The sequence below is a fragment of the Bos indicus genome, chromosome 2 (assembly GCF_029378745.1).
Source record: "Bos indicus isolate NIAB-ARS_2022 breed Sahiwal x Tharparkar chromosome 2, NIAB-ARS_B.indTharparkar_mat_pri_1.0, whole genome shotgun sequence".
Classification (NCBI taxonomy): Eukaryota; Metazoa; Chordata; class Mammalia; order Artiodactyla; family Bovidae; genus Bos; species Bos indicus.
In genome coordinates this window covers 44,734,397-44,756,573 of record NC_091761.1, presented here as the reverse complement: position 1 = coordinate 44,756,573, position 22,177 = coordinate 44,734,397, and the positions used below count along the sequence as shown (strand labels likewise).

Genomic DNA, 22,177 nt, shown 5'->3' with positions numbered 1-22,177 from the left:
TGTTTCAAACCTTCTATTCAAGCTTGACAATGTTTAGGGGAAACTGAAGTATCAGTAATACTACCAGGGTCAAGTTCAAGATTAGTGTTTAACCCCAAACCCCATACCGCATTTGACTTACTGCAAATGAGATACTCGGGGTTTCTCTTAAAATCTCTTTTGTTTTTTGAAACCACTGCTGAATCTGCACCAAGTTATAGAGAACTTTCTAACAGAAGAGTGTCCGTGACAGACAGAATAAATGATCCCCTTTCCAAGTAAGTGAATTTTAAAATGTAGATGATCGTTCTATATCCTTAGTTTGAGTTGCCAATGCAAATGAGTCAGAGGATTTGCCTCAGACAGTGAGTTAATTGTGTAACTCTACAGCAGAAAATGCCATTGGAGGGCGCTTGCTGACCTCACAGCTGAAAAAAAAAAAAAAAAAACACATTTAAAGATGTGGAAACCAGATGTTTCAGGCACATTTCAGCCTCTGCTCTGAGAATTTATCCCAAGCAGCCCTTAACAGGACATTCCTTCTCTACGACTGAGATATGATCATCTTAATTTACTTATTTGTCCTGCTATGGGAAGAGGCTCACGGATGGGGATTCAAGAATGGAATTTTTCATAACTCCATATGGCTTGGTAAGAAACTTCACTCATGAGCTTCTTGCTGGGGAAATCACTTCTTTGAATTCATACAGAAGTGAATCAAAGCTGTAAATTTTTCTCTTCTAGTTAAGGCTGATGTTTTCTAAGAAAATTGTTTGGGAAAAACAGCTGATGGAGTGTATATATCAACTCTTTTTTAAGTGCTCCTGCCTTCTAAAATTTTAGAATAGCTTTTTATAAAGTGAACTGTTGAGTAGAAAATAGAGGTTAATATTTATAGCCCATATGAATATGCCCTTTAAAATTTTCAAAGCAGGTGTGGTAGTATAATGGGGAAAGTGTCTTTAACAAAATAAAGTTACTAATACATTATTTTGTTCTTATTTCAATGCATTTGCAGTCAGATTTCATAACAGGTAACCATAAGAGAATTATAACAGGTAAATTAGAATATAAAATAATTTTACAATCACTGCTCTGTGTACTCTGACCTGTAGTATAGCTCACGTTTTTCCAAACATCTTTCAACTAGTTTTACAAAGCCATCTTGTAATATAGAAAAAATGAAAAAAGCTTGTATTTCTGAATGCATTCTTATCACTTGATTTCTTTTGTTTGAGCTAGCCATTTAAATACTTTACTACCTCTTCTGTTAGACAAGTAAAGTTTTTTTGTTGTTTTGTTTTGTTTTGTTAAATGTAAGGAAATGACATAGGCCTAACTGAGAATATAAACAATAGACCAAAAAAAAAAAACTAAATAGATAAAACCCCAAATGCTCCATAGAGTACTCTAAACAATGTTTTAATTCTCATGATACAGATTATTATTGCTTTATGTTCACTGTTGTATCTGATGGTGAATTTGAATTGCTCAAGAAGAGAATCGACAGATCCTTATATAAAACAAAGAAATAAAAAGAAAGCAAAATTAACCTAGATCTTGATTTTATGCTTGCTAAGCGGCACAGAGTTGTAGAATATCTTCCCTTTCAGCGTATTTCTTTCTGGTAATAACTACAGCCATGCGGATTTCATTAAAAAGCTCAATTTGCAATGCACAGCCTTACTGCCTCTTTTTTCAGCTTGAGCCAGCGAACTACTTTCATGCTGAACAGAGCAATCCATTTGGCCAAGATGGGGTCTGGAATTTACTAGAGGAATGAGCAAGTCTTTCTGTTTATTTTCATTACACACCATTGAACTTGGGAAACATACACCTATTTGTCAGAAATGAAAAAGAGGCTCATAAAGCTAGTAAGAGTTGAACCCAAACGGATAAACTGAAATTCTGTCAAATTCTCTAATGATGAAGTAAAATGTAGTTTGGGGTTTGTTTTTTTTTTTTTTAAGTGATGTTGTATATCACCAAAATAGAAACCTGGACAATAGAATTCTGTCCCAGAGGTAGAGGGAAGCAAACCCAAATATTTGTTAATAGTATGCTGCACATCTGTGGCCTGGAGTGATTGCATATTGCTTCAAAGTGGGACAAATTATTGACCCAGTCAGCCTGGCATAAACTGTTTATAGTTGGTTAGATCAATGTAGTATTAGAAAACTGTTTAGAGGGGGAAGAGAGTTGAATTATAAGGCAGGAATCTGCTAGCAACTATCTAGAATAAGCACTTAAAATTCTTGGTCTCAGTTCCATGCTGGTAAAATGAGAAGTCTGAAGTAAGGGACCCTAAGGTTTATTTTTAACTCCTGTATACTCTAATTTCTTAGATAGTAAATTTTAAGACACATAAGGACAAGTGACTCCAACTAGTTTAAATGGAAAATTTAAAAATGTACAAATAAGCAATTCCTTTTAAACACTGTTTCGAATCTGAAAAAGGAGAAGGGAAAAGTAACATTATCATGAGCTCCTACTAGGATCCAGAAGCAATGCTTATAGGTTTCATGGTTTGTATATTCCAAAAAATAACTATCATTAGTCCCATTTGATCGATGAAGAAACTGAGGTTCAAGCAGTAATTTATACAAGGTCACACAACTGGTCTATCACAGAACCAGAAGTAGAAATCAGAGCCAACCTGCTACTGTTACCACTTACTATTAATAAAAGGAAAAGGAAATTATTGGTTAAGCAGATTTTCAATTTTAATGAATGACAACTAGAAAAATTAATAAATTATTACTTCTTCTGAAAGGTGAAACTCTTTAGATTAAGACTCATTATTCAAAGGACCATTTTAGTAGTATAAATTCTGAATTAAGAAATATTTTAAAATAAATCTGTGCTTAAAATATTCAAGTACACATGCCAAGAGTTCTCAACTTGTTCATAAGGCAAGATAATAGGAAGTTTGGGTCTCTTTCAGGAGCAATGTGGAATATTAGTATCATTTAATCAATTAAAAATTATAGTATAGACATCGCTGCTATTTGTTACTATCTTATTACTAGACAAGCTTCAAGAGGTACCAAAGTTTTAAGAAAAACTACTGGGAAGAAAACTTAAATTATTTTTTTAATCTTTCTGCTTATTTTTTTCCCCTCCAAACCTCTGTTAAAAGAAAAACTGAGGCATACTTAAAATTTGGAGTTTATCTGAGCAACAATCCATTTGAATTCAGCAGCATCCAATTTAACAGAAGGAGCTCCAAGGAGTGGTACAAAATGCAAAACTTTCATAGGCAGAAAGGAGCAGGCATAAGGAAGTTTTACTAGCAAAAAAGTAGGCTTTTGATGGCTAAGTTACATTCCTTTAGGGGATAGCAGCGGTCTATCAGGCAGATGATCTAACTAGTGATGATCAGGAGTCTTCTGACTGACTGGTTTAAGATTCCATTTCTGGGTAAGCTGAAACTATACTTAAGTCTTCATTTGGTGATGTGGGACTTACCTTGCTGTCTTGTTTCTAATACATCAGATTTTTATTTGGGGAGTAAAATATACAGGAAATTTTAGTTTGAGAAATCTGTGAAGACAAAATAATTTTTTTTCAAATAAAGATCTTTTAGAGAACAAATACAATTCTAACATTTTTAAAAAGTAACAATCATCTCCATCACATATATTAGTAAGTACTACATGTTCCTCTTCTCTACTAAAAGCCTCAGTATCCCTGTACTTCAAAATAGATGCACTTGCCTTGCCCATTAGTGCCCAAGTTGCTTAAGAACAGGGCTTGATTCCCCAGAACCTAGCAAAGTACCTCATGGTAAATTCTTAAAACAGCTACATTGGAAACTGGTAAAAGTTGAGTCAATGAAGCTTTACCTATGAAGGACACTTGGAAAGTAGGTAACTCTCAAAAGGGCAAATGACTTTGATGTTCCTTGTGTTTTCTGACCTCTAAGTATCAGACTAAGGCACTGTGTATGCGTGATAGGCTTTTACCATATAAGCTATAAGAGCAGGATCTCATGAGTATAGAAAAGCAGGGAAAATGCCAAGCAGCTTCTCCTATTGAACTGGCATTGTCAACTTCAGCTTTGGGTAGAGAGTAAGGAACAGTATTTCTAATACTGCTGGATTCATATCTTGCTGCAAGGCTAGAAATATAAATTCTTGTTGGAAATGGTCTTAATGGTGTCTGATTACATAGGTCGGGGTAAAAGACTTAACAATAATCTTGATAGTCTACACAGAACTATTAGAGCTATGTTATGATTATTGTCCTGGGAATCTTTTCACATTGTTTCTATGGCAAAATGCACTCCAAACTCAAAACAATCAATTTTAACAGTGATCTACTAGGAGACAGCTCACGTAAGACTTAATACCATCTAAAATGTGCTGGGAACAAACGGGAACTAAAAAAAGACAAACCAGGTAAAGAACTTAGGAACTGGTAGTCAGGTGTGTTCCACTTTTTCTCAGCTGTAGTTATATCTATTTTTCTTTTCTTTAATGCACTATTTGGTGCCTTTGGATTCTTTCAAACTGTTTCTCTGTTTTTTATTTGTTTACTAAATTCTCAACGACATTGCATTACTCATTTCTCTCAAGTGGATATTTTGGCTTATTTTTCTCCTTCATTATGAGCCAATTTTCATTCCTTTTCTTTTCCTAGTGTTTACCTTTCCAAGTTTTTAAAACAAAGCCAAAAAAAACAAGTTAAAACTTTATCACCTTTGGACAGTGCAGAAATACAATGCTGTATTAAAACTTTATTTCAGGCTCTCAGTTCAAAAACATAACTTAGTCTCGAGTTTCTCTCTGTATCCCCCCAAAATTCCCCTCATTCAAAATGTTTCCCAAAGCTTTCTAACAATGAAAACTCAGCCACTCAAGGCAGCCGACCCAGGGAACCCTTTGGCAGGAACAATAGCTGATGTAATCTTCCAGATGAGGCCACAAAATTTCCCTTGTTCAACAAGAATGGATAACAGTGCATTTACGACATTTTGTGAATTCACAGAACAAGCAGCAGGCGTCTACCACAGGGAAGCACGGTCTGGCAAATACAAGCTCACCTATGCAGAAGCGAAGGCGGTGTGTGAATATGAAGGTGGCCATCTTGCCACCTACAAGCAGTTAGAGGCAGCCAGAAAAATTGGTAACTGCTTTGAATATAATATTTCTTCTTTTTCACCCTTGGAAAAAAAGTTTTTCCACCTTTCCTGCAACCACTTAGTAAGACTTACTTCTCCACCTCTTCTAATAGTTCCTCTGGCTTCTCCCATTTTCTCTCCCTAGAGCTAGATGGTGGACAGTTTCTAAAACAAGCAACTGAGTTGGGGTCACCTCCCATTCAGAGCAAATAAATTAAAGTCAAAAGAAAATGAAGATATCATCTCGATATCATTTAATTTCCTCATTAATTCTAAGCCATTGCTATTCATTTTTAATATTATACCATTTTATCTTTTCTTGATCTCTGTGGGTTTCCTCAGCTGTTAAATGATGTTATTATGTTGAATCTTACAGAGAAATTCACTTGGTAGAAGAAACAGTGAATTTAGTGATTTTTTTTCAAGTTTTTCCTTTTCTTTTTTAACATTAAGTGGGAGAATACATTTGTATTTTAGGATCAAAAGCCATGAGGAAAAGAGTTGTAAAGCACCAGATGAAAGATACTGGGAAGATGATGTCAGGACACCTGGTGAAAACTCAGTAATTAACAAATACTGTTTGCTTCTTTATAATAAAAGCTAGGGATTGGGAGAGAGTGAGGGGGCTGCTACTGTCTCTCCTGGACTTTCAGGAGAATCCAAAAGGCCACCTCCATTCAGAATTATCTTCTCCATTAAAGAAATCCCTTTGCTTACAGGAACATACCTGGCAAAGCTCATGAAAATATTTTATATTACCCAAGACAAAATGAAGGAGTTTTCAAAAATGGCCCAGAGTCTTCCCCAGATGACGGCTCAGACTATACCCACAGGGCTGTGTGTGACACAGTAACTGGAATGATACATGCAAAAGCCAGAGCCATTACTAGCCACCAGGGACTTGTAGTCAAATCGTTCTTGAATGGCATTGGCAAATATTAAAAGAGCCTCCAAAGCTGAGCAAGGAAAACAGGGCTGAGGCTTTGTTTGAAATGTTGAGTACTTTTATCTTTATTCAAATTTTTAAAAATATTAGCAATATCTTAATTGATACTGAAAGAGACACAATCATTTGAAAAAATTTTTTTCAGTATTGGTGATAATTTTAGTTATCTCATGGCACTAGTAGGGTTATTTGTGATAAGAAGCCAGCTCTGAAATTGGATTGTTTTCATATCCATGGTATCATTATTTCTTAGCCCATCTTTTTTTTTTTTTTTTTTTTTGCCAAGATGTCATTTTCTAGTAAAAGTCAGATGTTATAAGAACTTTTATATGTGTTCAAGCTTTATTTTTTAAGAAAACCGTTTTTCCCCTTATATATGAACTGGATTTCGGCAGTTAAGACACTGTCCCTGTTGGGAGGGGCCATCTTGGTGGAGATGACCTTTGCTCAGCTGAGGGAACATACAAGTTAAGCCATTACACTTCCATTCTCTTGCAGGATTTCATGTCTGTGCTGCTGGGTGGATGGCCAAGGGCAGAGTTGGATACCCTATTGTGAAGCCAGGGCCCAACTGTGGATTTGGAAAAACTGGTATTATCGATTACGGAATCCGTCTCAATAGAAGTGAAAGATGGGACGCATATTGCTACAACCCACATGGTTTGTGGAAAACAGTAATTTTATACTATACAAAAACAGTTACATGTTATGAAAAAGAAATGTCTTCTTTTTCTAGAGACAAATCAATTTAATGACGATAATTTTACAAAGTTTTTAAATGTACATTTGGCTGCGTCAGGTCTTAGTTGCAGCGTGTAGGCTCAGCTGCCCCATGGCATGTGGGATCTTGGTTCACCAGCCAGGGCTCAAACCTGTGGGCCCTGTACTGCAAGCCAGACTCTTAAGTACTTGACCACCAGGGAAGTCCCCAGTAATGATAATTATTAATAACAACTACCATTTATTGAACGATTATGTTGTGCCAAACACTGACTTATGTCCCTTCATCCACACTGTCACTTAATGTTCACAACTCTTCAAGGAGTTGTTATACTCATTTTAGAATTCAGGAAACCGAAAGTTCAAGAACTTAAGTACTTTCCCCAGATCAGACAGCTGATAATTAGTAGGCAAGTGAGATCTCAAATTTAGTTTTCTGTGCCAGGGAACTTCCTGTGCACAAAGGAAAAAAAAAAAAAAGCAGATTATAAACTTATCACAGTGAATTAGCTAAAACTGAGTGACTTCACTTTCACTTTTCACTTTCATGCATTGGAGGAGGAAATGGCAACCCACTCCAGTGTTCTTGCCCGAAGAATCCCAGGGACGGCGGGACCTGGGGGGCTGCTGTCTATGGGGTCGCACAGAGTCGGACACGACTGAAGCGACTTAGCAGCAGCAGCAGCATGAAGTAGTATAATACTACAAAATGTTAACTGTTCAAAGTTATCTTTTTAATAGAATGAGAAAAAGGAGACAGAATAAACAAATTGTTTTTCCTAATTTCTTTTTGTATATAAACTCTTAAACTTCCAAACTAAGCAACTCCCACTCTGTGTTTTTTTTTAATGAATATATACTGGATATTCTAGTTATTATTATATAGTATATGTTTTATTCATATTCTTTTTCCATGGTTGATTGTAGTCAGGAAAACTTTAAAGAGAAAATTAACTCATCATAATTACTATGAAGAGTAATTCTTGCTCCACGCTCTTAGAGAAAAAGTAGACTGTTTGGGGATTTATTTCCCCCAGGATAATATTACAAACTGTTACAACATGTCACAAACTATTTCCTACATTTATGATCATAAATATCCTCAGGTGGTATCCCATTTGGATCTACTTTATGAGAAAGTCTGTAGCACAGTAGGAGAGTTACAGTGAAGTTCTAGCATAGTATTATAGAATTTGTTACTGTTTAATAATATTAGTCATTGGAGAACAGTTTCTCACATTTGTAGCTAACCTATATCTCAAAATAATATGTACTCTGGTAGAAAAGAATTTTGTCTAGAGCTATCACCTACTCTCACTTGAGACAAAATATGAATAAATACTTACAGTGCATTCACATAGACTCTTTCAAACCACTTTGACATGCATTAAGCCTGGACTATACTACATTTATGGAGTAGGAAATGGCAACCCACTCCAGTATTCTTGCCTGGGAAATTCCATGGACAGAGAACCCTGGCTAGCTACAGTCCATGGGGTCACAAACAGTTGGATACAACTGAGCACGCAAGCACACATACAACATTTAGTCCTATATTTAGTCACTGTTTATAATTTATATTCCTCCTTTTCCTCTCTCTCCCCTCTTCTCTTCCTTTTTTTTTTTTTTTTGGTTGTGCTGCACTGCTTGCAGGATCTCAGTTCCCCAACCAGGGATTGAACCCAGGCCAAGGAAGTGAAAGCCCAGAATCCAAACCGCTAGGCCACCAGGGAACTCCCCCTTTTCCTTAAATATACTTATATAGGCGTTTCTCTTCTTACTCTAACTTGGAGATATTGATTAATTAATAATCATTATTTTCCTGATACTGTTATGATTTTTTTTTTCATTTCAATCATTTTTCAGTGAACTGTGTTTCTCCCATTGCTAGTTCAGGCGGCCCCCTGTCCCCTTCAGGTTAACCACATCCTAAATAATCAGCACGTCACTGAATCTAAAAGTAAGCTGAGAATTGAGTAAGAACAAGTCTCCTAGGATTCTGTACATTTCATTGCTCTTTTATAAGAATGCCAAATTAACTTACAAATTTTTGTAAGTTGTATTTATTTCTCATAGAGGCTAAATACTTTTCACTCTGGGAAAATGTGTACAGAATATATATATATGTAAATATTATTTATATATAGATATTATATATATGTAAATGTAGGATGCTATGGGACAGGGAAAATCACTCCCAAAGTAGGCACTTGTTAGTCACTCAGTCACGTCTGACTCTTTGAGACTCTATGGACTGTGTAGCCCACCAGGCTCCTCTGTCCGTGGAATTCTCCAGCAAGAATATTGGAGTGGGTAGCCATTCCCTTCTCCAGGGGAATCTTACCAACCCAGGGATCCAACCTGGGTGTCCTGCATTACAGGCAGATTCTTTACCATCTGAGCCACCAGGGAAGCCCCTTATGTGCACATAAACACTATATATTTTATAATATTTAATAACAATATGAATAGCTTACACTTTGCATAATACCATTAAGCTATCCTCTATATTTATCCTCAGAATAGTGCTGTGAGGGAGGTAACAGAAGAGGCATGACTACATTTATTTTATCAATGAAGACACTGAGGTACAGACTGGTCACCGAGCTCAGACTAGGTTGCTGACCTTCCTTGTCACTCCCTGGCCTTTCTAAGAGCCTATTCTGCCCTGGAGACACAAGCTCCTTAACCTCTATGGTGTTAGGGATTCTAGCACAATTTTTTATCATAGTTATTTTAAAGAAGAATATTCTTGTAAAAAGCCTCTAATTGATACAATAAAAATATCTTTGAATACTACCAAAGTCACCACCTCCACACCACCACTCAGATTATTTTTGAATTTCCAGTTTCCATCTTTTTTTTAAGACACTAGACATTTAGTTGATATGGAATTAAAATGAGCTGGGACCCTTCTATAGCTTTCCTTCTAGGTCATACTGCAAAATTACTGTTCTGGTAGAGATTGTTCGCTCTTATAAGAGGTTATGGGACATGACAGAAATCTATGAAATGGTAAATGACTTGAAAAAATCAACAGAGATATCTCCACCAAATCCTCAAATCGTATTAGAATTAAGTTGCTAATTTAAACCAGTAAAAGGAGTATAGAATGATTATAAATTCTTCCTTTTAACTGGATTAGAATGACCTTCAAGTTCCCTAGTGGTCTTTATAAGGATTTTCCAAACAGAATTTATTGGATGCATTATTCTAAGTGTTCAAGTCCCTGAAGACACAGTGGTGACACCACAGGACAAAATCCCTGTCATAGCTGGTGATATAGATATATGTTGGTGAAGTACGTATATGTTGGCAATACAGGTAGGTATATGTATCAAGATTTGTCAAAACACATTTAAGTGTGCACTTAAGATGTGTGCTCTGTGCTTAAAATGTGAACAGAGCAAGAAATGTAAACAGGAGCACAATTATTTCTTTTTGCTACTTTACTTTTTTTAAAAAAATCACAAGTGGTCTATGTTTATTTTTGAGAATTTAGCAACTATTAACAAAAAAAATAGTTATTCTTCAGCTACAATTACACACAATATACTAGGGAGGCTATATATTTATTCATGTCTTTATTTTTATTTCATAAAAAGTACTAAATAGATGGACACTAAGAAATGAATATCTTTTTAAAGTAGGAATCATCTTTTTAAATGCTTTATTTTTTCTTTTCTCATTTCAGCAAAGGAGTGTGGTGGTGTGTTTACAGATCCAAAGAGAATTTTTAAATCTCCAGGCTTCCCAAATGAGTATGATGATAACCAAATCTGCTACTGGCACATTAGACTCAAGTATGGTCAGCGCATTCACCTGAGTTTTTTGGACTTTGACCTTGAAGATGACCCAGCTTGCTTGGCTGACTATGTTGAAGTATATGACAGTTACGATGATGTCCACGGCTTTGTGGGAAGGTATGTGTTGCTTCTCCATACAGGAAGCTAATGAACATCTGATATTTTGCATGATGCTTCTTTAATTTCCCCCCAACTGCCCCTCCCCTACAATATTGATTTTCCAGTTTATCTATTCCCCTGCAACATTCTTTCCTTTCCTAACTTTCCTAACGAAGATTTTTCTTTCCACTGTTAGTCCTAACAAGCCATAGTCAGCTGCTACGTCTACTTATGATTAAAATAGTGATAGCTACTTTTTGATTTGCTAAGTTGTAACAGTTAAATATTCTATTTAGGCAGACCTCAAGATCTGACTAACAGGAGAAAGAAGATATGTAGGATGGGAAATTTGTTGGGGTTTTTAAGTGTTCTGATTTCTGTCAACCTAAATTCAGTAATTGTTGCCTTTCTTCTGTGTACAAAGCACTGTACTAAGCATTAAGGATACAGGCTAAACAAGTACTCTAGAGCCCCTTCTCTCATACAGTTCAGCTAATTATACAGTGGGTATCTTCTTAAAAATAGCTTTCTTTGCCATGAAAAAACAAATGTTCCTTTCCTCAGTATTTCTCTCCTGGTTTTTCAACATCCTGGGACACAATATTTTTGGTGCGTGTTCTCACCCAGTATCTTTAATATAGTTTACATTTTACAATACAAATTTTGCAACATTGTATGAAATATTATAAATTAAAGAGAGCACAGTTAGGTGTTTTATATATTCAGGTCCCCACTTAATGTGTATTTTAAATATCTATCATCAATGGATTATTGGTTATAAATTCTCTATTACCCATGGTAGTAATTTAATGAAAGAAAATAGTAGTGGGGATAATTTAAAATAATAGACAATATCTTTTTATTGACTTTGAAATCTGTAACTTAAGTAGAAAGACAAACAAAGGCATTTCTTGCATAAATGAATAGCAGTTTTTGGATGGAAAGTGTTTTTTTGCTGTTGTTTTGTTCTTTAGCTGAGACTACTACTATGGAAAGAAATACAAATAGTTTTAAAAAATAGTTTGAAGAAGACTAGAAGTAGGATCTGAGGACTTAAGAACAAAGTCTTTTTTGAAAGAACGGACCTCCTACCTTGGGACTTAAGATAACATTTTTATTCTAAATCTAGTTTCAGAAATCAATTACAGTTCTAGATAAAATGACTTTTAAGCTACAGGCTAATTTGTTATTTATTGGATTATATTGTGTGATTTACCTTTATGATAGACTTTCTCCTTCTCTGGAATAAACTACTTTTTCATTAGAAACTAACAAAAACCCTTACTTTCTATATAATTATGTGCAAGGGAATTCCTTTCAAGCCATGATTCAGATAAAAATCTGAATAAGATAAGATAAAAATCATCTTATAAGGTCCAACGTAATTTTTTCCTTTTTAAATCAGTCACACCCCCATTCTTCTTTAACTGTGAAGAAAACTTCATGAGATTAATCAGAAACAAATTTTTAAAATTTCCCAAATAGATTCAAATTGTTTACCACACAAAAACTTTGTAGACACACAGAGTAGAAATGCCACAAATTCTTTCCTAAGAATCTCAATACTGCAAGAAGTCTATTTCAAACAATATTTTAGCCTCTCTTCTCTCTTACAAGGGCTTTCCAGGTAGCTCTAGTGGTAAAGAACCTGCCTGCCAGTGCAGGAGATGTAAGAGACTTGGGTTCAATCCCAGGGTCGGGAAAATTCCCTGGAGGAATGCATGGCAACCCACTTCAGTATTCTTGCCGGGAGAATCCCATGGACAGAGGAGCCTGGTGGGCTACAGTCCATCCGGTCACACAGAGTCAGACATACTGAAGCAACTTAGCACTCACACAGGCTCTCTTATAAATTCTAGTAAAAATAAAGTAGAATAGAAAAGTGAGCCATTACTGGCACCCCACTCCAGTACTCTCGCCTGGAGGGTCCCATGGACGGAGGAGCCTGGTGGGCTGCGGTCCATGGGGTTGCTGGGAGTCAGACACGACTGAGTGACTTCACTTTCACTTTTCACTTCCATGCATTGGAGAAGGAAATGGCAACCCACTCCAGTGTTCTTGCCTGGAGAATCCCAGGGACGGGGGAGCCTGGTGGGCTGCCGTCTACAGGGTCGCACAGAGTTGGACACGACTGAAGCGACTTAGCAGCAGCAGAGCCAGTACTTAGAGGAACTGGAGTAGGCAATGGCATCCCACTCCAGTATTCTTGCCTGGAAAATTTCCATGGACAGAGGAGCCTGGCGGGTTATAGTCCATGGGGTTGCAAAGAGTCAGGTACGACTGAGCACACACGCACCCACGCACCTCTTAGGAGAAATTTAAAGTACATCAATTATCAGTTAGTCACTTGCAAGAGCTATATTATAATTATTCATGTGACCTCTCCTTTTTAAAAATTCTCTTTCAGATACTGTGGAGATGAGCTTCCAGAAGACATCATTAGTACAGGTAATGGCTCTAAATTGAGGAACAAAACTATGATTTGCTTTCTCAGTGTCACTGAAAGTGAAGGATCCAACAGTTATTACTACATAACTTTTTAAAGTTGAGAACTGAAGACAGACAGGGCTTGCTAGCTTGCAAAAGGCAAAGAACTATTTAAACTTAAAAAGTGTGTAGTCTCTGGTTACTTGCAGGACATGCAGTCTGAAATAGTCTTGGGTCTGCAAATCCATAAATACTGCTGTATCTTATAATTCCCATAAAATGTGGTAACAAAAGGCCCAAAGTTTTCATCGATAAAGGATTGAAGTAATTTGCCATGTTGTTAAAAATATCATTTATCACTGAAAAAAATTTTAAATTGTATTTATTGCATTTTCACATTAGTACAGCAATCCCAAGGAAGTCTTATGAAGATCACAGATCTGTTAGGTGTTTCTAATAGATATTACATGATAAAAGGGCTCTAAGGTCAGGTAAATTGGGGAAACATTGGGTTAAACAGGTTTCTTTGTTAGAAGACATTAGAGAACTTTTACTATGCTAATTATGCATAGTTAATCTTAAAAGACTAACTATAGTGAGCAATGTTTTCCAGATCTTTTTCCTCTTGCTAATTATTTTATGAGACTGTTCCTTGAAATGTGCACCAAGAAATGTTCCAGGAGCAGCATACATTTATCGCAATGAGCAATACCACTGCTGTTGCGTCAAACTGCTACTTTCTGGCTAAGAACTTTTACTTTCTTCGATGTCTTCATTTTTCTCTTTATTTTCATCACTCACACCAGTAATTCGCATCCTGGCTTGTTTTCCTCCAAAACATTAAAAAAAAAAAAAAAATTATCACAATACTTCTGCAACTAAAAACACCAAAGCTACATTGAATTGCAGTTTCCAAACAGTCCTTAAACTGAGATACTACAAGCTGAATTAGTCCCACACCCTAGCTTTGCAGTGCCTGCAATTTTCATTGATGAATCATTGCAAGAGATGGAAATTCTTGTTCAGTACTGGAATGATTAATGCTTAAAGTTTATTAATTCATTACTATGTCACAATCTCCTTAGGAAGAGTAATCTTTTAAACTTTTTATTTATCTCTTATTCTTTACTTGAGAACATATTTCATGTTAACAGAAAACTAAAAGAAGACATTTTATGAGATGTAGGAGGGTAGTTGGGAGGGGGGTGAGAATTCTATTTTTAAAAAAGTGAAACAGAGGGAGAATCCAAAGGAAGCCTGAAAATTGACATTTTTCTTATTTTGTCTAAAACAGACTCCAAATGTAACACCAAATCAGTGTTTTTCTGGCACAACTGCGAGAAACTAAAAAAAGAAAAACCCACACAATTTATTATTCAAAGAGAAACAAATCAACAGAAAGAACATAATTAAATAAAATGCCAAAGATTTAGCAAAACAGCAGGAAGAATACACACTGATACAGAGTAATAGAAAAAGAATATACAAAATAAGTTTAAAGTACTATCCTCTCAGTCAAGATACTGCTGTTAACATTTTAATCTAGTTTTCTTCTTAAATATATGCTTACTCACCCCAGGATATTTATATTAAAAAACAAAAACAGAAAATAAACTAAAAACTACCCATAGTTGTACCACTTTGCTACTGCTAAGTCACTTCAGTCGTGTCCGACTCTATGTGACCCCATAGACAGCAGCCCACCAGGCTGCCCCGTCCCTGGGATTCTCCAGGCAAGAACACTGGAGTGGGTTGCCATTTCCTTCTCCAATGCATGAAAGTGAAAGGTGAAAGAGAAGTCGCTCATTCGTGTCCGACTCTTAGCGATCCCATGGACTGCAGCCCACCTGGCTCCTCCATCCATGGGGTTTTCCAGGCAAGAGTACTGGAGTGGGGTGCCATTGCCTTCTCCGTGTACCACTTTAATAAAAGGTATATAAGGAAAGAAAGTGCCCACTCTTCTCACCTCTCCCTACCCAAGAAAGGCATTGGACAACTATGTGGTGTCCATCTTTCCAGATGTCTTCCTGTAACAAACATTACATACATGGAGACTATGGAGCTACTTCAAAGTCACAGTGTAATCGGGAAGCCCTGTATATTTAGATCACTCGAATTCTTTTTAATGACTCTTAATAGGTGCCATAATTTGTCATACAGCAATATTTAACATCCTGAAGGCAGTTGTTGCTGATTTTTTTGTCTTTTGCTAGTCAACATTCCACTAGACATTTAAAAATATACATTTATTCCTTTGTCTGTGCTGGGTCTTAGTTGTGGCATGTAGGATACAGTTCCCTGACAAGGGATTGAACCCTGGCTCCCTGCATTGGGAGTGCAGAGTCTTAGGCACTGAACCACCAGGGAAGTCCCCTATATATTTTCATACTTCTACTTGTTAGTGCTATTTTTTTTAAGAGTCAATTCCTAAAAGTGAAATTTCGGGGTCACAAGTAATGTACACTTAGGGGTGTGCGTGTGTGTATGTTCGGTCGAGTCTGACTCTTAGCGATCCCCAGACTGTAGCCCGCCAGGCTCCTCTGTTCGTAGAATCTTCCAGGCAAGAATACTGGAGTGGGTTGCCATTTCCTTCTTCAAGGAATCTTCCTGATCCAGGGATCAAACCCACAACTCTGTGTCTCCTGCATTGATAGGCAGATTCTTTATTACTGTCCATGTGGGAAGCCATAGATGTGGATAGATGCCAGCAAATTAGCAGTAGGCCCCACTGTGCCCATTTTTATTTTAACAAGTTGAGTAGTCTATAAGAAAACATTTCTTTTTTTCATTTAAGCAGCTCTCCCAAGTTTGAGAAGAGTGCAGTAGACCAGAGTATGAACTCTAGGTTCAAACCTGGTTCTGCCATTTAAAACCCTGTGGCCTTGGGCAAGCTACTCAGGCTCTCTATGCCTCAATTTCATTTATAAAATGACTATGTTAATAGTATGCACTTCATCATGTTACTGTGGAAAATAAGATGAAAGACATTTAAAGCTGTGCTTGACAAAACCAAACATTAGCATTCAGTGTGTATGGGGGTTTTGCAAAGAAATCTGGATTTGTGATTTGGATTAAGAAGGCTTTTCCCACATGAAAAAGAAAAATATCCCTACATATTTCATATAATGAAGTTTTTCTATTTTTGGTACATGTTGGTCTTTAATGCAGGTAAAATATAGTTAAGTGCTTTGTTTAAAAGAGAGATCTAGCTTTGTGGCTTTTTTTCCTTTTTTTTTTCTTTTTCTTAACAAATGCAAGGTTTGTTGCCATCATTTAGTAAATAACCCATCTATATCTCACTGGTTTGAACTGCCTGCTGTTCTCCTGTAATTCTATGGATGTTCCTTCTACAAAGAAAACCTTTTAAAACAGAATAGACAAAATTTCCTGTAGGACAGATTAGAGAGCCACAGGAAAAATCTGGAAGTCCTTGCTTCACCTGGCAATGATACTACAGACTCAACAATTTGAAAATATAGTTCTGAATTCTGGGAGTCTTGATCATGAATTTTTATATTCTCCATATGAGAATGATGAGTCTTTGAACTGTCAGCCAAATTGAAGGAAAGTAACATCTTGGTTCTTCTGCATCTTCCTCCTCCCCAGGAAATGTCATGACATTGAAGTTCCTAAGTGATGCTTCAGTGACTGCAGGAGGTTTCCAAATCAAATACGTTGCAGTGGATCCTGTATCCAAATCCAGTCAAGGAAAGAATGCAAGTACTACAAGTACTACTTCTACTGGAAATAAAAACTTTTTAGCTGGAAGATTTAGCCATTTATAAAAGAAAAAAAAAAAAAAAAAGACATTCCATATTTATGTTTCTATCTTTTGGAACACTTTTGATCTCACTTTTATATTATTATTATTAACATTTATTTATTATTTTTCTAAATGTGAAAGCATTACCTGATAATTTGAGGATAACTGGAAAATACAGAAAACTCTGAATGAGAAAATAAAATCTCCCATAATCTCCTTGCATAAAAATAGCAAGCATTAAATTTATACATACTTTTTAGTCATTTTTCAATTTGTGGTATATGTATATATGCATCTATATGTATTCATACTTCAAATTATTGAATCCTACTCTATGTACAGTTTGACATCTTGAATATTTTTAACCTTGAACTATATGGTATACACATTTTCCCCTATCACTGAGTAGTCTGCAAAAACATGATTTTGAATAACTGTAAAATGCCCAAGGTATGATTGTCCCATACTTTCTGTAAACCTGTCTCTATTGTGGGAATTATTGGTTGTTTTTATAAATATTGTTTCAATAAACATCCTTGAACATATATGTATTTGGACATCCCTCTAATTATTCAAGATAGGGTCCTAGAGGTAGAATTACTGAGTCAGAGATTAATTAAAATAAAAAAAATTTTGAGGTAGATCAGCTGGACTTTATGACACCGAATGGGATGGGTGGTAGGCTGGGTGGCAGGTGAGCCATACTCACTCAGCAGATGAACGTATCTTCTAGGGAAGCTAGAAAGTGAATGGACTAGGAAAATAGTGGGTTTTAAGGGCACACTAAGGGCACATTGGAGAAGGCAATGGCACCCCAGTCCAGTACTCTTGCCTGGAGAATCCCATGGATGGAGGAGCCTGATGGGCTGCAATCCATGGGGTTCCTAAGAGTCAGACACGACTTCACTTTCACCTTTCACTTTCATGCATTGTAGAAGGAAATGGCAACCCACTCCAGTATTCTTGCCTGGAGAATCCCAGGGACGGGGGAGCCTGATGGGCAGCTGTCTATGGGGTTGCACAGAGTCGGACACGACTGAAGCGACTTAGCAGCAGCAGCAGCAGCAAGGGCACATTTCATTTCACAAGCTAGCAAAGAAATGTTCAAAATCCTCCAAGCCAGGCTTCAATAGTATGTGAACCGTGTTCACAGATGAACCGTGAACAGATGTTCAAGCTGGATTTAGAAAAGGCAAAGGAACCAGAGGTCAAATTGCCGACATCCATTGGATCATCGAAAAAGCATGAGAGTTTCAGAAAAACATCCACTTCTGCTTTATTGACTACACCAAAGCCTTTGACTGTGTGGATCACAACAAACTGTGGAAAATTCTTCAAGAGATGGGAATACCAGACCACCTTACCTGCCTCCTAAGAAATCTGTATGCCAGTCAAGAAGCAATAGTTAGAACATGGAACAACAGACTGATTCCAAATCGGGAAAGGAGTACGTCAAGGCTGTATATTGTCACCCTGCTTATTTAACTTATATGCAGAGTACATCATGAGAAATGCTGGGCTGGAGGAAGCACAAGCTGGAATCAAGATTGCTGCGAGAAATATCAATAACCTCAGATATGCAGATGACACCACCCTTATGGCAGAAAGTGAAGAAGAACTAAAGAGCCTCTTGATGAAAGTGAAAGAGGAGAGTGAAAAAGTTGGCTTAAAGCTCAACATTCAGAAAACAAAGATCATGGCATCCGGTCCCATCACTTCATGGGAAATAGATTGGGAAACAATGGAAACAGTAACAGACTTTATTTTTAGGGACTCCAAAATCACTGCAAATGGTGATTGCAGCCATGAAATTAAAAGATGCTTTTTCCTTGGGGAAAAGCTATGACCAACCTAGATAGCACATTACTTTGCAAACAAAGGTCTGTCTAGTCAAAGCTATGGTTTTTCCAGTAGTCATGTTTGGATGTGAGAGTTGGACGATAAAGAAAGCTGAAAGTGAAAGTGAAGTTGCTCAGTCGTGTCTGACTCTTTGCAACCCCATGGACCGTAGCCTACCAGGCTCCTCCATCCATGGGATTTTCCAGGCAATAGCACTGGAGTGGATTGCCATTTCCTTCTCCAGGGGATCTTCCCGACCCAGGGATCGAACCCGGCATTGTAGACAGATGCTTTACCGTCTGAGCCACCAGGGAAGTCCTAAAAGAAAGCTGAGTGCCAAAGAATTGATACTTTTGAACTGTGGTGTTGGAGAAGACTCTTGAGAATCCTTTGGACTGCAAGGAGATCCAACCAGTCCATCCTAAAGGAAATCAGTCCTGAATATTCATTGGAAGGACCGATGCTGAAGCTGAAGCGCCAATACTTTGGCCACCTGATGCGAAGAACTGACTCATTTGAAAAGACCCTAATGCTGGGAAAGACTGAAGGCGGGAGGAGAAGGGGACAACAGAGGATGAGACGGTTGGATGGAATCACCGACTCACTGGACACGAGTTTGAGTAAACTCCAGGAGTTGGTGATGGACAGGGAAGCCTGGTATGCTACAATTCCATGGGGTCACAAAGAGTCGGACACGACTGAGTGACTGAACTGAACTGAACTGAACTGAAGGGCACATATGAACTTTGCAATATGGACCTTTCTTTTTTTAACTAAAAAAAATTGTTTTTAAATTTTTGGCCACCCCACATGGCATAACATTTTTTAGTCCCCAGACCAGCAATAGAATCTGTGCCCCTGCAGTGGAAGTCTTAACCACTGACTGCCAGGGAATTCCCTGTAGTATGGACCTTAATTGGAGATGGGTCAGCAAGCCTATTTTTCTCTGACCATGTTCAGCGATATAAGGACAAGGACAGATTAGTGAGAGAGTAGGAATCACCAGAGTTGGGCTTTTGCCAAGTGAGTGTGATAAGACAGGGGTAAGGGCATAGAGGATGTAGGTCAGGCAGCATTGCAATGATAACTCAGGAAATTTAGATTCATAAAGAGTGAAGAGAAGACAGGAAATAAGGAATAGTAGAAAAGCAGTAGACTCAAAGAAGTAAAGGTCTCAAAGGGGCTTAAAGGGCTGTCGAATCAGTATGAAAGGGGACACATTGGAGAGATAGTAGGTTGTGGTCTGAGAATGAGACATTAAATTTATGATAGGCAGAGCAGTGCTCCCCCTAAGATGCCTGCAACTTAATCCCCTAAACCTATGAATATGTTCCCTTACTTGGCAAAAGGGACTTGGCACAAGTAATTAAGTCAAAGATCTTAAAATGGGATATTATTCTGGATTGTCCAAGTGGGCCCAATGTGATCACAAGTATCCTTAAAAGTAGATGAAGGAAAAGAGAGTCAGAGAAAACATGTGACAAGAGAAGCAAGGCCAGAAAGATGCAACATTGATGGCCTTGAAGATGGAGGAAAGGGGCCATGAGCCAAGGAATGTGAGTGACTTTTGGAAGCTGGAAAAGGCAAAGAAAGAAATTCTCCCCTAGAGCTTCTGGACAGAATGCATCTCTGCTGACTCAATGATTTAGCCCAGTGAGTCCCCATTGGATTTTTGAACTATGGAACTATAAGATAATACATTCATATTGTTTGAAGCCACTGGATATGCTATAATTTGAGGGGAGCAGTGATAGAAAGCTAATATACCTTTTAATCAATTTCATGCAGGCTTAGACACAAGAATAAAAGTCTAATTCTAGATAACAAAGCATACACAAGAAGTTGTAAACAGAAGAGTGTTGTTTCTCTAAACTCAGCAAAATTAATTTAGGTAAATATTATTTACCTAAATATCATTTCTCTGTTCATATGTTCTCCTGCCTACATCTAATACTTTTCCACTTCCTTACTCATGATTTTTTTTCACCCTTTTTAAAAAAAATTTTCCCTGACATCCATAGGCTTTTTGGTCTTTTTTCCCATAGTTTTCAGAAATTTAAGGATAATTGACTAACAATATTATATTGTTTCAGGAGTACAACATAGTGATTTGATATTGTTATACATTACAAAATGATCACCATTTTAAGTCTAATTATCATCTGTCACCATACAAAGTTGTTGTTGTTCAGTCGCTCAGTTGTGTCCGACTCTTTGCGACCCTGTGGACTGCAGCATGCTAGGCTTCCCTGTCCTTCACCATCTCCCAGGGCCTGCTCAAACTCATGTCCATTGAGCCAGTAATGCCATCCAACCATCTCATCCTCTGTTGTCCCCACCTCCTCCTGCCTTCACTCTTTCCAAGCATCAGGGTCTTTTCTAATGAGTCAGCTCTTTGCATTAGGTGGCCAAAGTATTAGAGCTTGAGCTTCAGCTTCAGCATCAGTCCTTCCAATGAATATTCAGTGTTGATTTCCTTTAGGACTCAGTGGTTTGATCCCCTTGCAGTCCAAGGGACTCTCGAGAGTCTTCTCCAACATCACAGTTCAAAAGCATCAATTCTTTGGCACTCAGCCTTCTTTATGGCCCAAGTCTCACATCCATACATGACTACTGAAAAAACTATAGCTTTGACTATATGGATCTTTGTTGGCAAAGGAATACTATTGATTATATTTGTACCATGAATAGGAATTTAAATAATAAATCAAAGAATGTGTAAACATTTGAAAATTATAATGCTGTCTAGGATATAAGGAATTATTATTGATGATAATTGTGGTAAATATAAATCCTCTAAAATTTTCCAGAAAATAATATTAAAATGAGTGAAATATTTAGAATAATATTCTAAATATTCTATTTAATACATGGCATTATCACACTGACCTAGATTCCCCTATATCCAAATGGTATAGTGAGAAGATTATATACCATCAGAGACAGGTTATAATGCCTTCTACAGGTTTGGCTGAATCATTTACAAACCTTTCTACTGAGATTTAGGATACATTATGATCATATTCTAAGATCTATAGAAATATTTGGAAAAGAAGAGTTATATATAGATAATTTTTAGCAAAAATTTTAGTACAAAAAATGAGAAAAAAAAAACTGACATAAAGCATTTTTTAAAACATGATTTTCTTAATTCAGTTTAGCATCTTTTGTATTTCTAATCTAATATTTTTTATATTCTAGAAATTTCACTTTATTTGAATGTTTTCAACTTAATACCTGTTCAGATGTGTTTGTAGATTGTTTCTCTATTTTTTTTCTTCGTCATGTTTATGTGTGGGTTTGGAAGGTTCTTTTTTAAGCTCTACTTACTTTCAATTGAATGTGATCTTGATATCAATATCATTTTCTGACAATAAAACAAATTTACTAATATTTATATGTATATGCATTCAGTATTTTATTCAACATAGCATTCAAATTCATATTTTTTTGAATAAAATTTTTTGCAAAGGAAG

General features: G+C 36.8%; 1 protein-coding gene across 2 annotated transcripts; it reads left to right on the top strand.

Annotated features, from left to right (window-relative positions):
- Positions 1-305: 305 nt before the first annotated feature.
- TNFAIP6 (TNF alpha induced protein 6) lies at positions 306-17,407 on the top strand. 2 transcript variants are annotated; one of them, XM_019972854.2, is made up of 6 exons: positions 321-630; positions 4,969-5,106; positions 6,546-6,707; positions 10,462-10,690; positions 13,080-13,120; positions 16,706-17,407. In XM_019972854.2, the coding sequence occupies exons 1-6, from the start codon at positions 537-539 to the stop codon at positions 16,882-16,884; spliced, it is 843 nt and encodes a 280-aa protein (XP_019828413.2). In that variant the 5' UTR covers positions 321-536; the 3' UTR covers positions 16,885-17,407. The 2 variants fall into 2 exon arrangements, with proteins under 2 accessions (XP_019828418.2, XP_019828413.2); XM_019972859.2 differs by lacking the exon at positions 4,969-5,106 and having other exon boundaries at positions 306-630.
- Positions 17,408-22,177: the final 4,770 nt, after the last annotated feature.

Bases quoted from the DNA above. Each gene is read 5' to 3' on its own strand.
- TNFAIP6 (XM_019972854.2), top strand. From the start codon at position 537: ATGATCATCTTAATTTACTTATTTGTCCTGCTATGGGAAGAGGCTCAC. The intron at 6,708-10,461 runs GTTTGTGGAAAA...TTCTCATTTCAG, and splicing joins ATATTGCTACAACCCACATG to CAAAGGAGTGTGGTGGTGTG. The intron at 13,121-16,705 runs GTAATGGCTCTA...CCTCCTCCCCAG, and splicing joins AGAAGACATCATTAGTACAG to GAAATGTCATGACATTGAAG.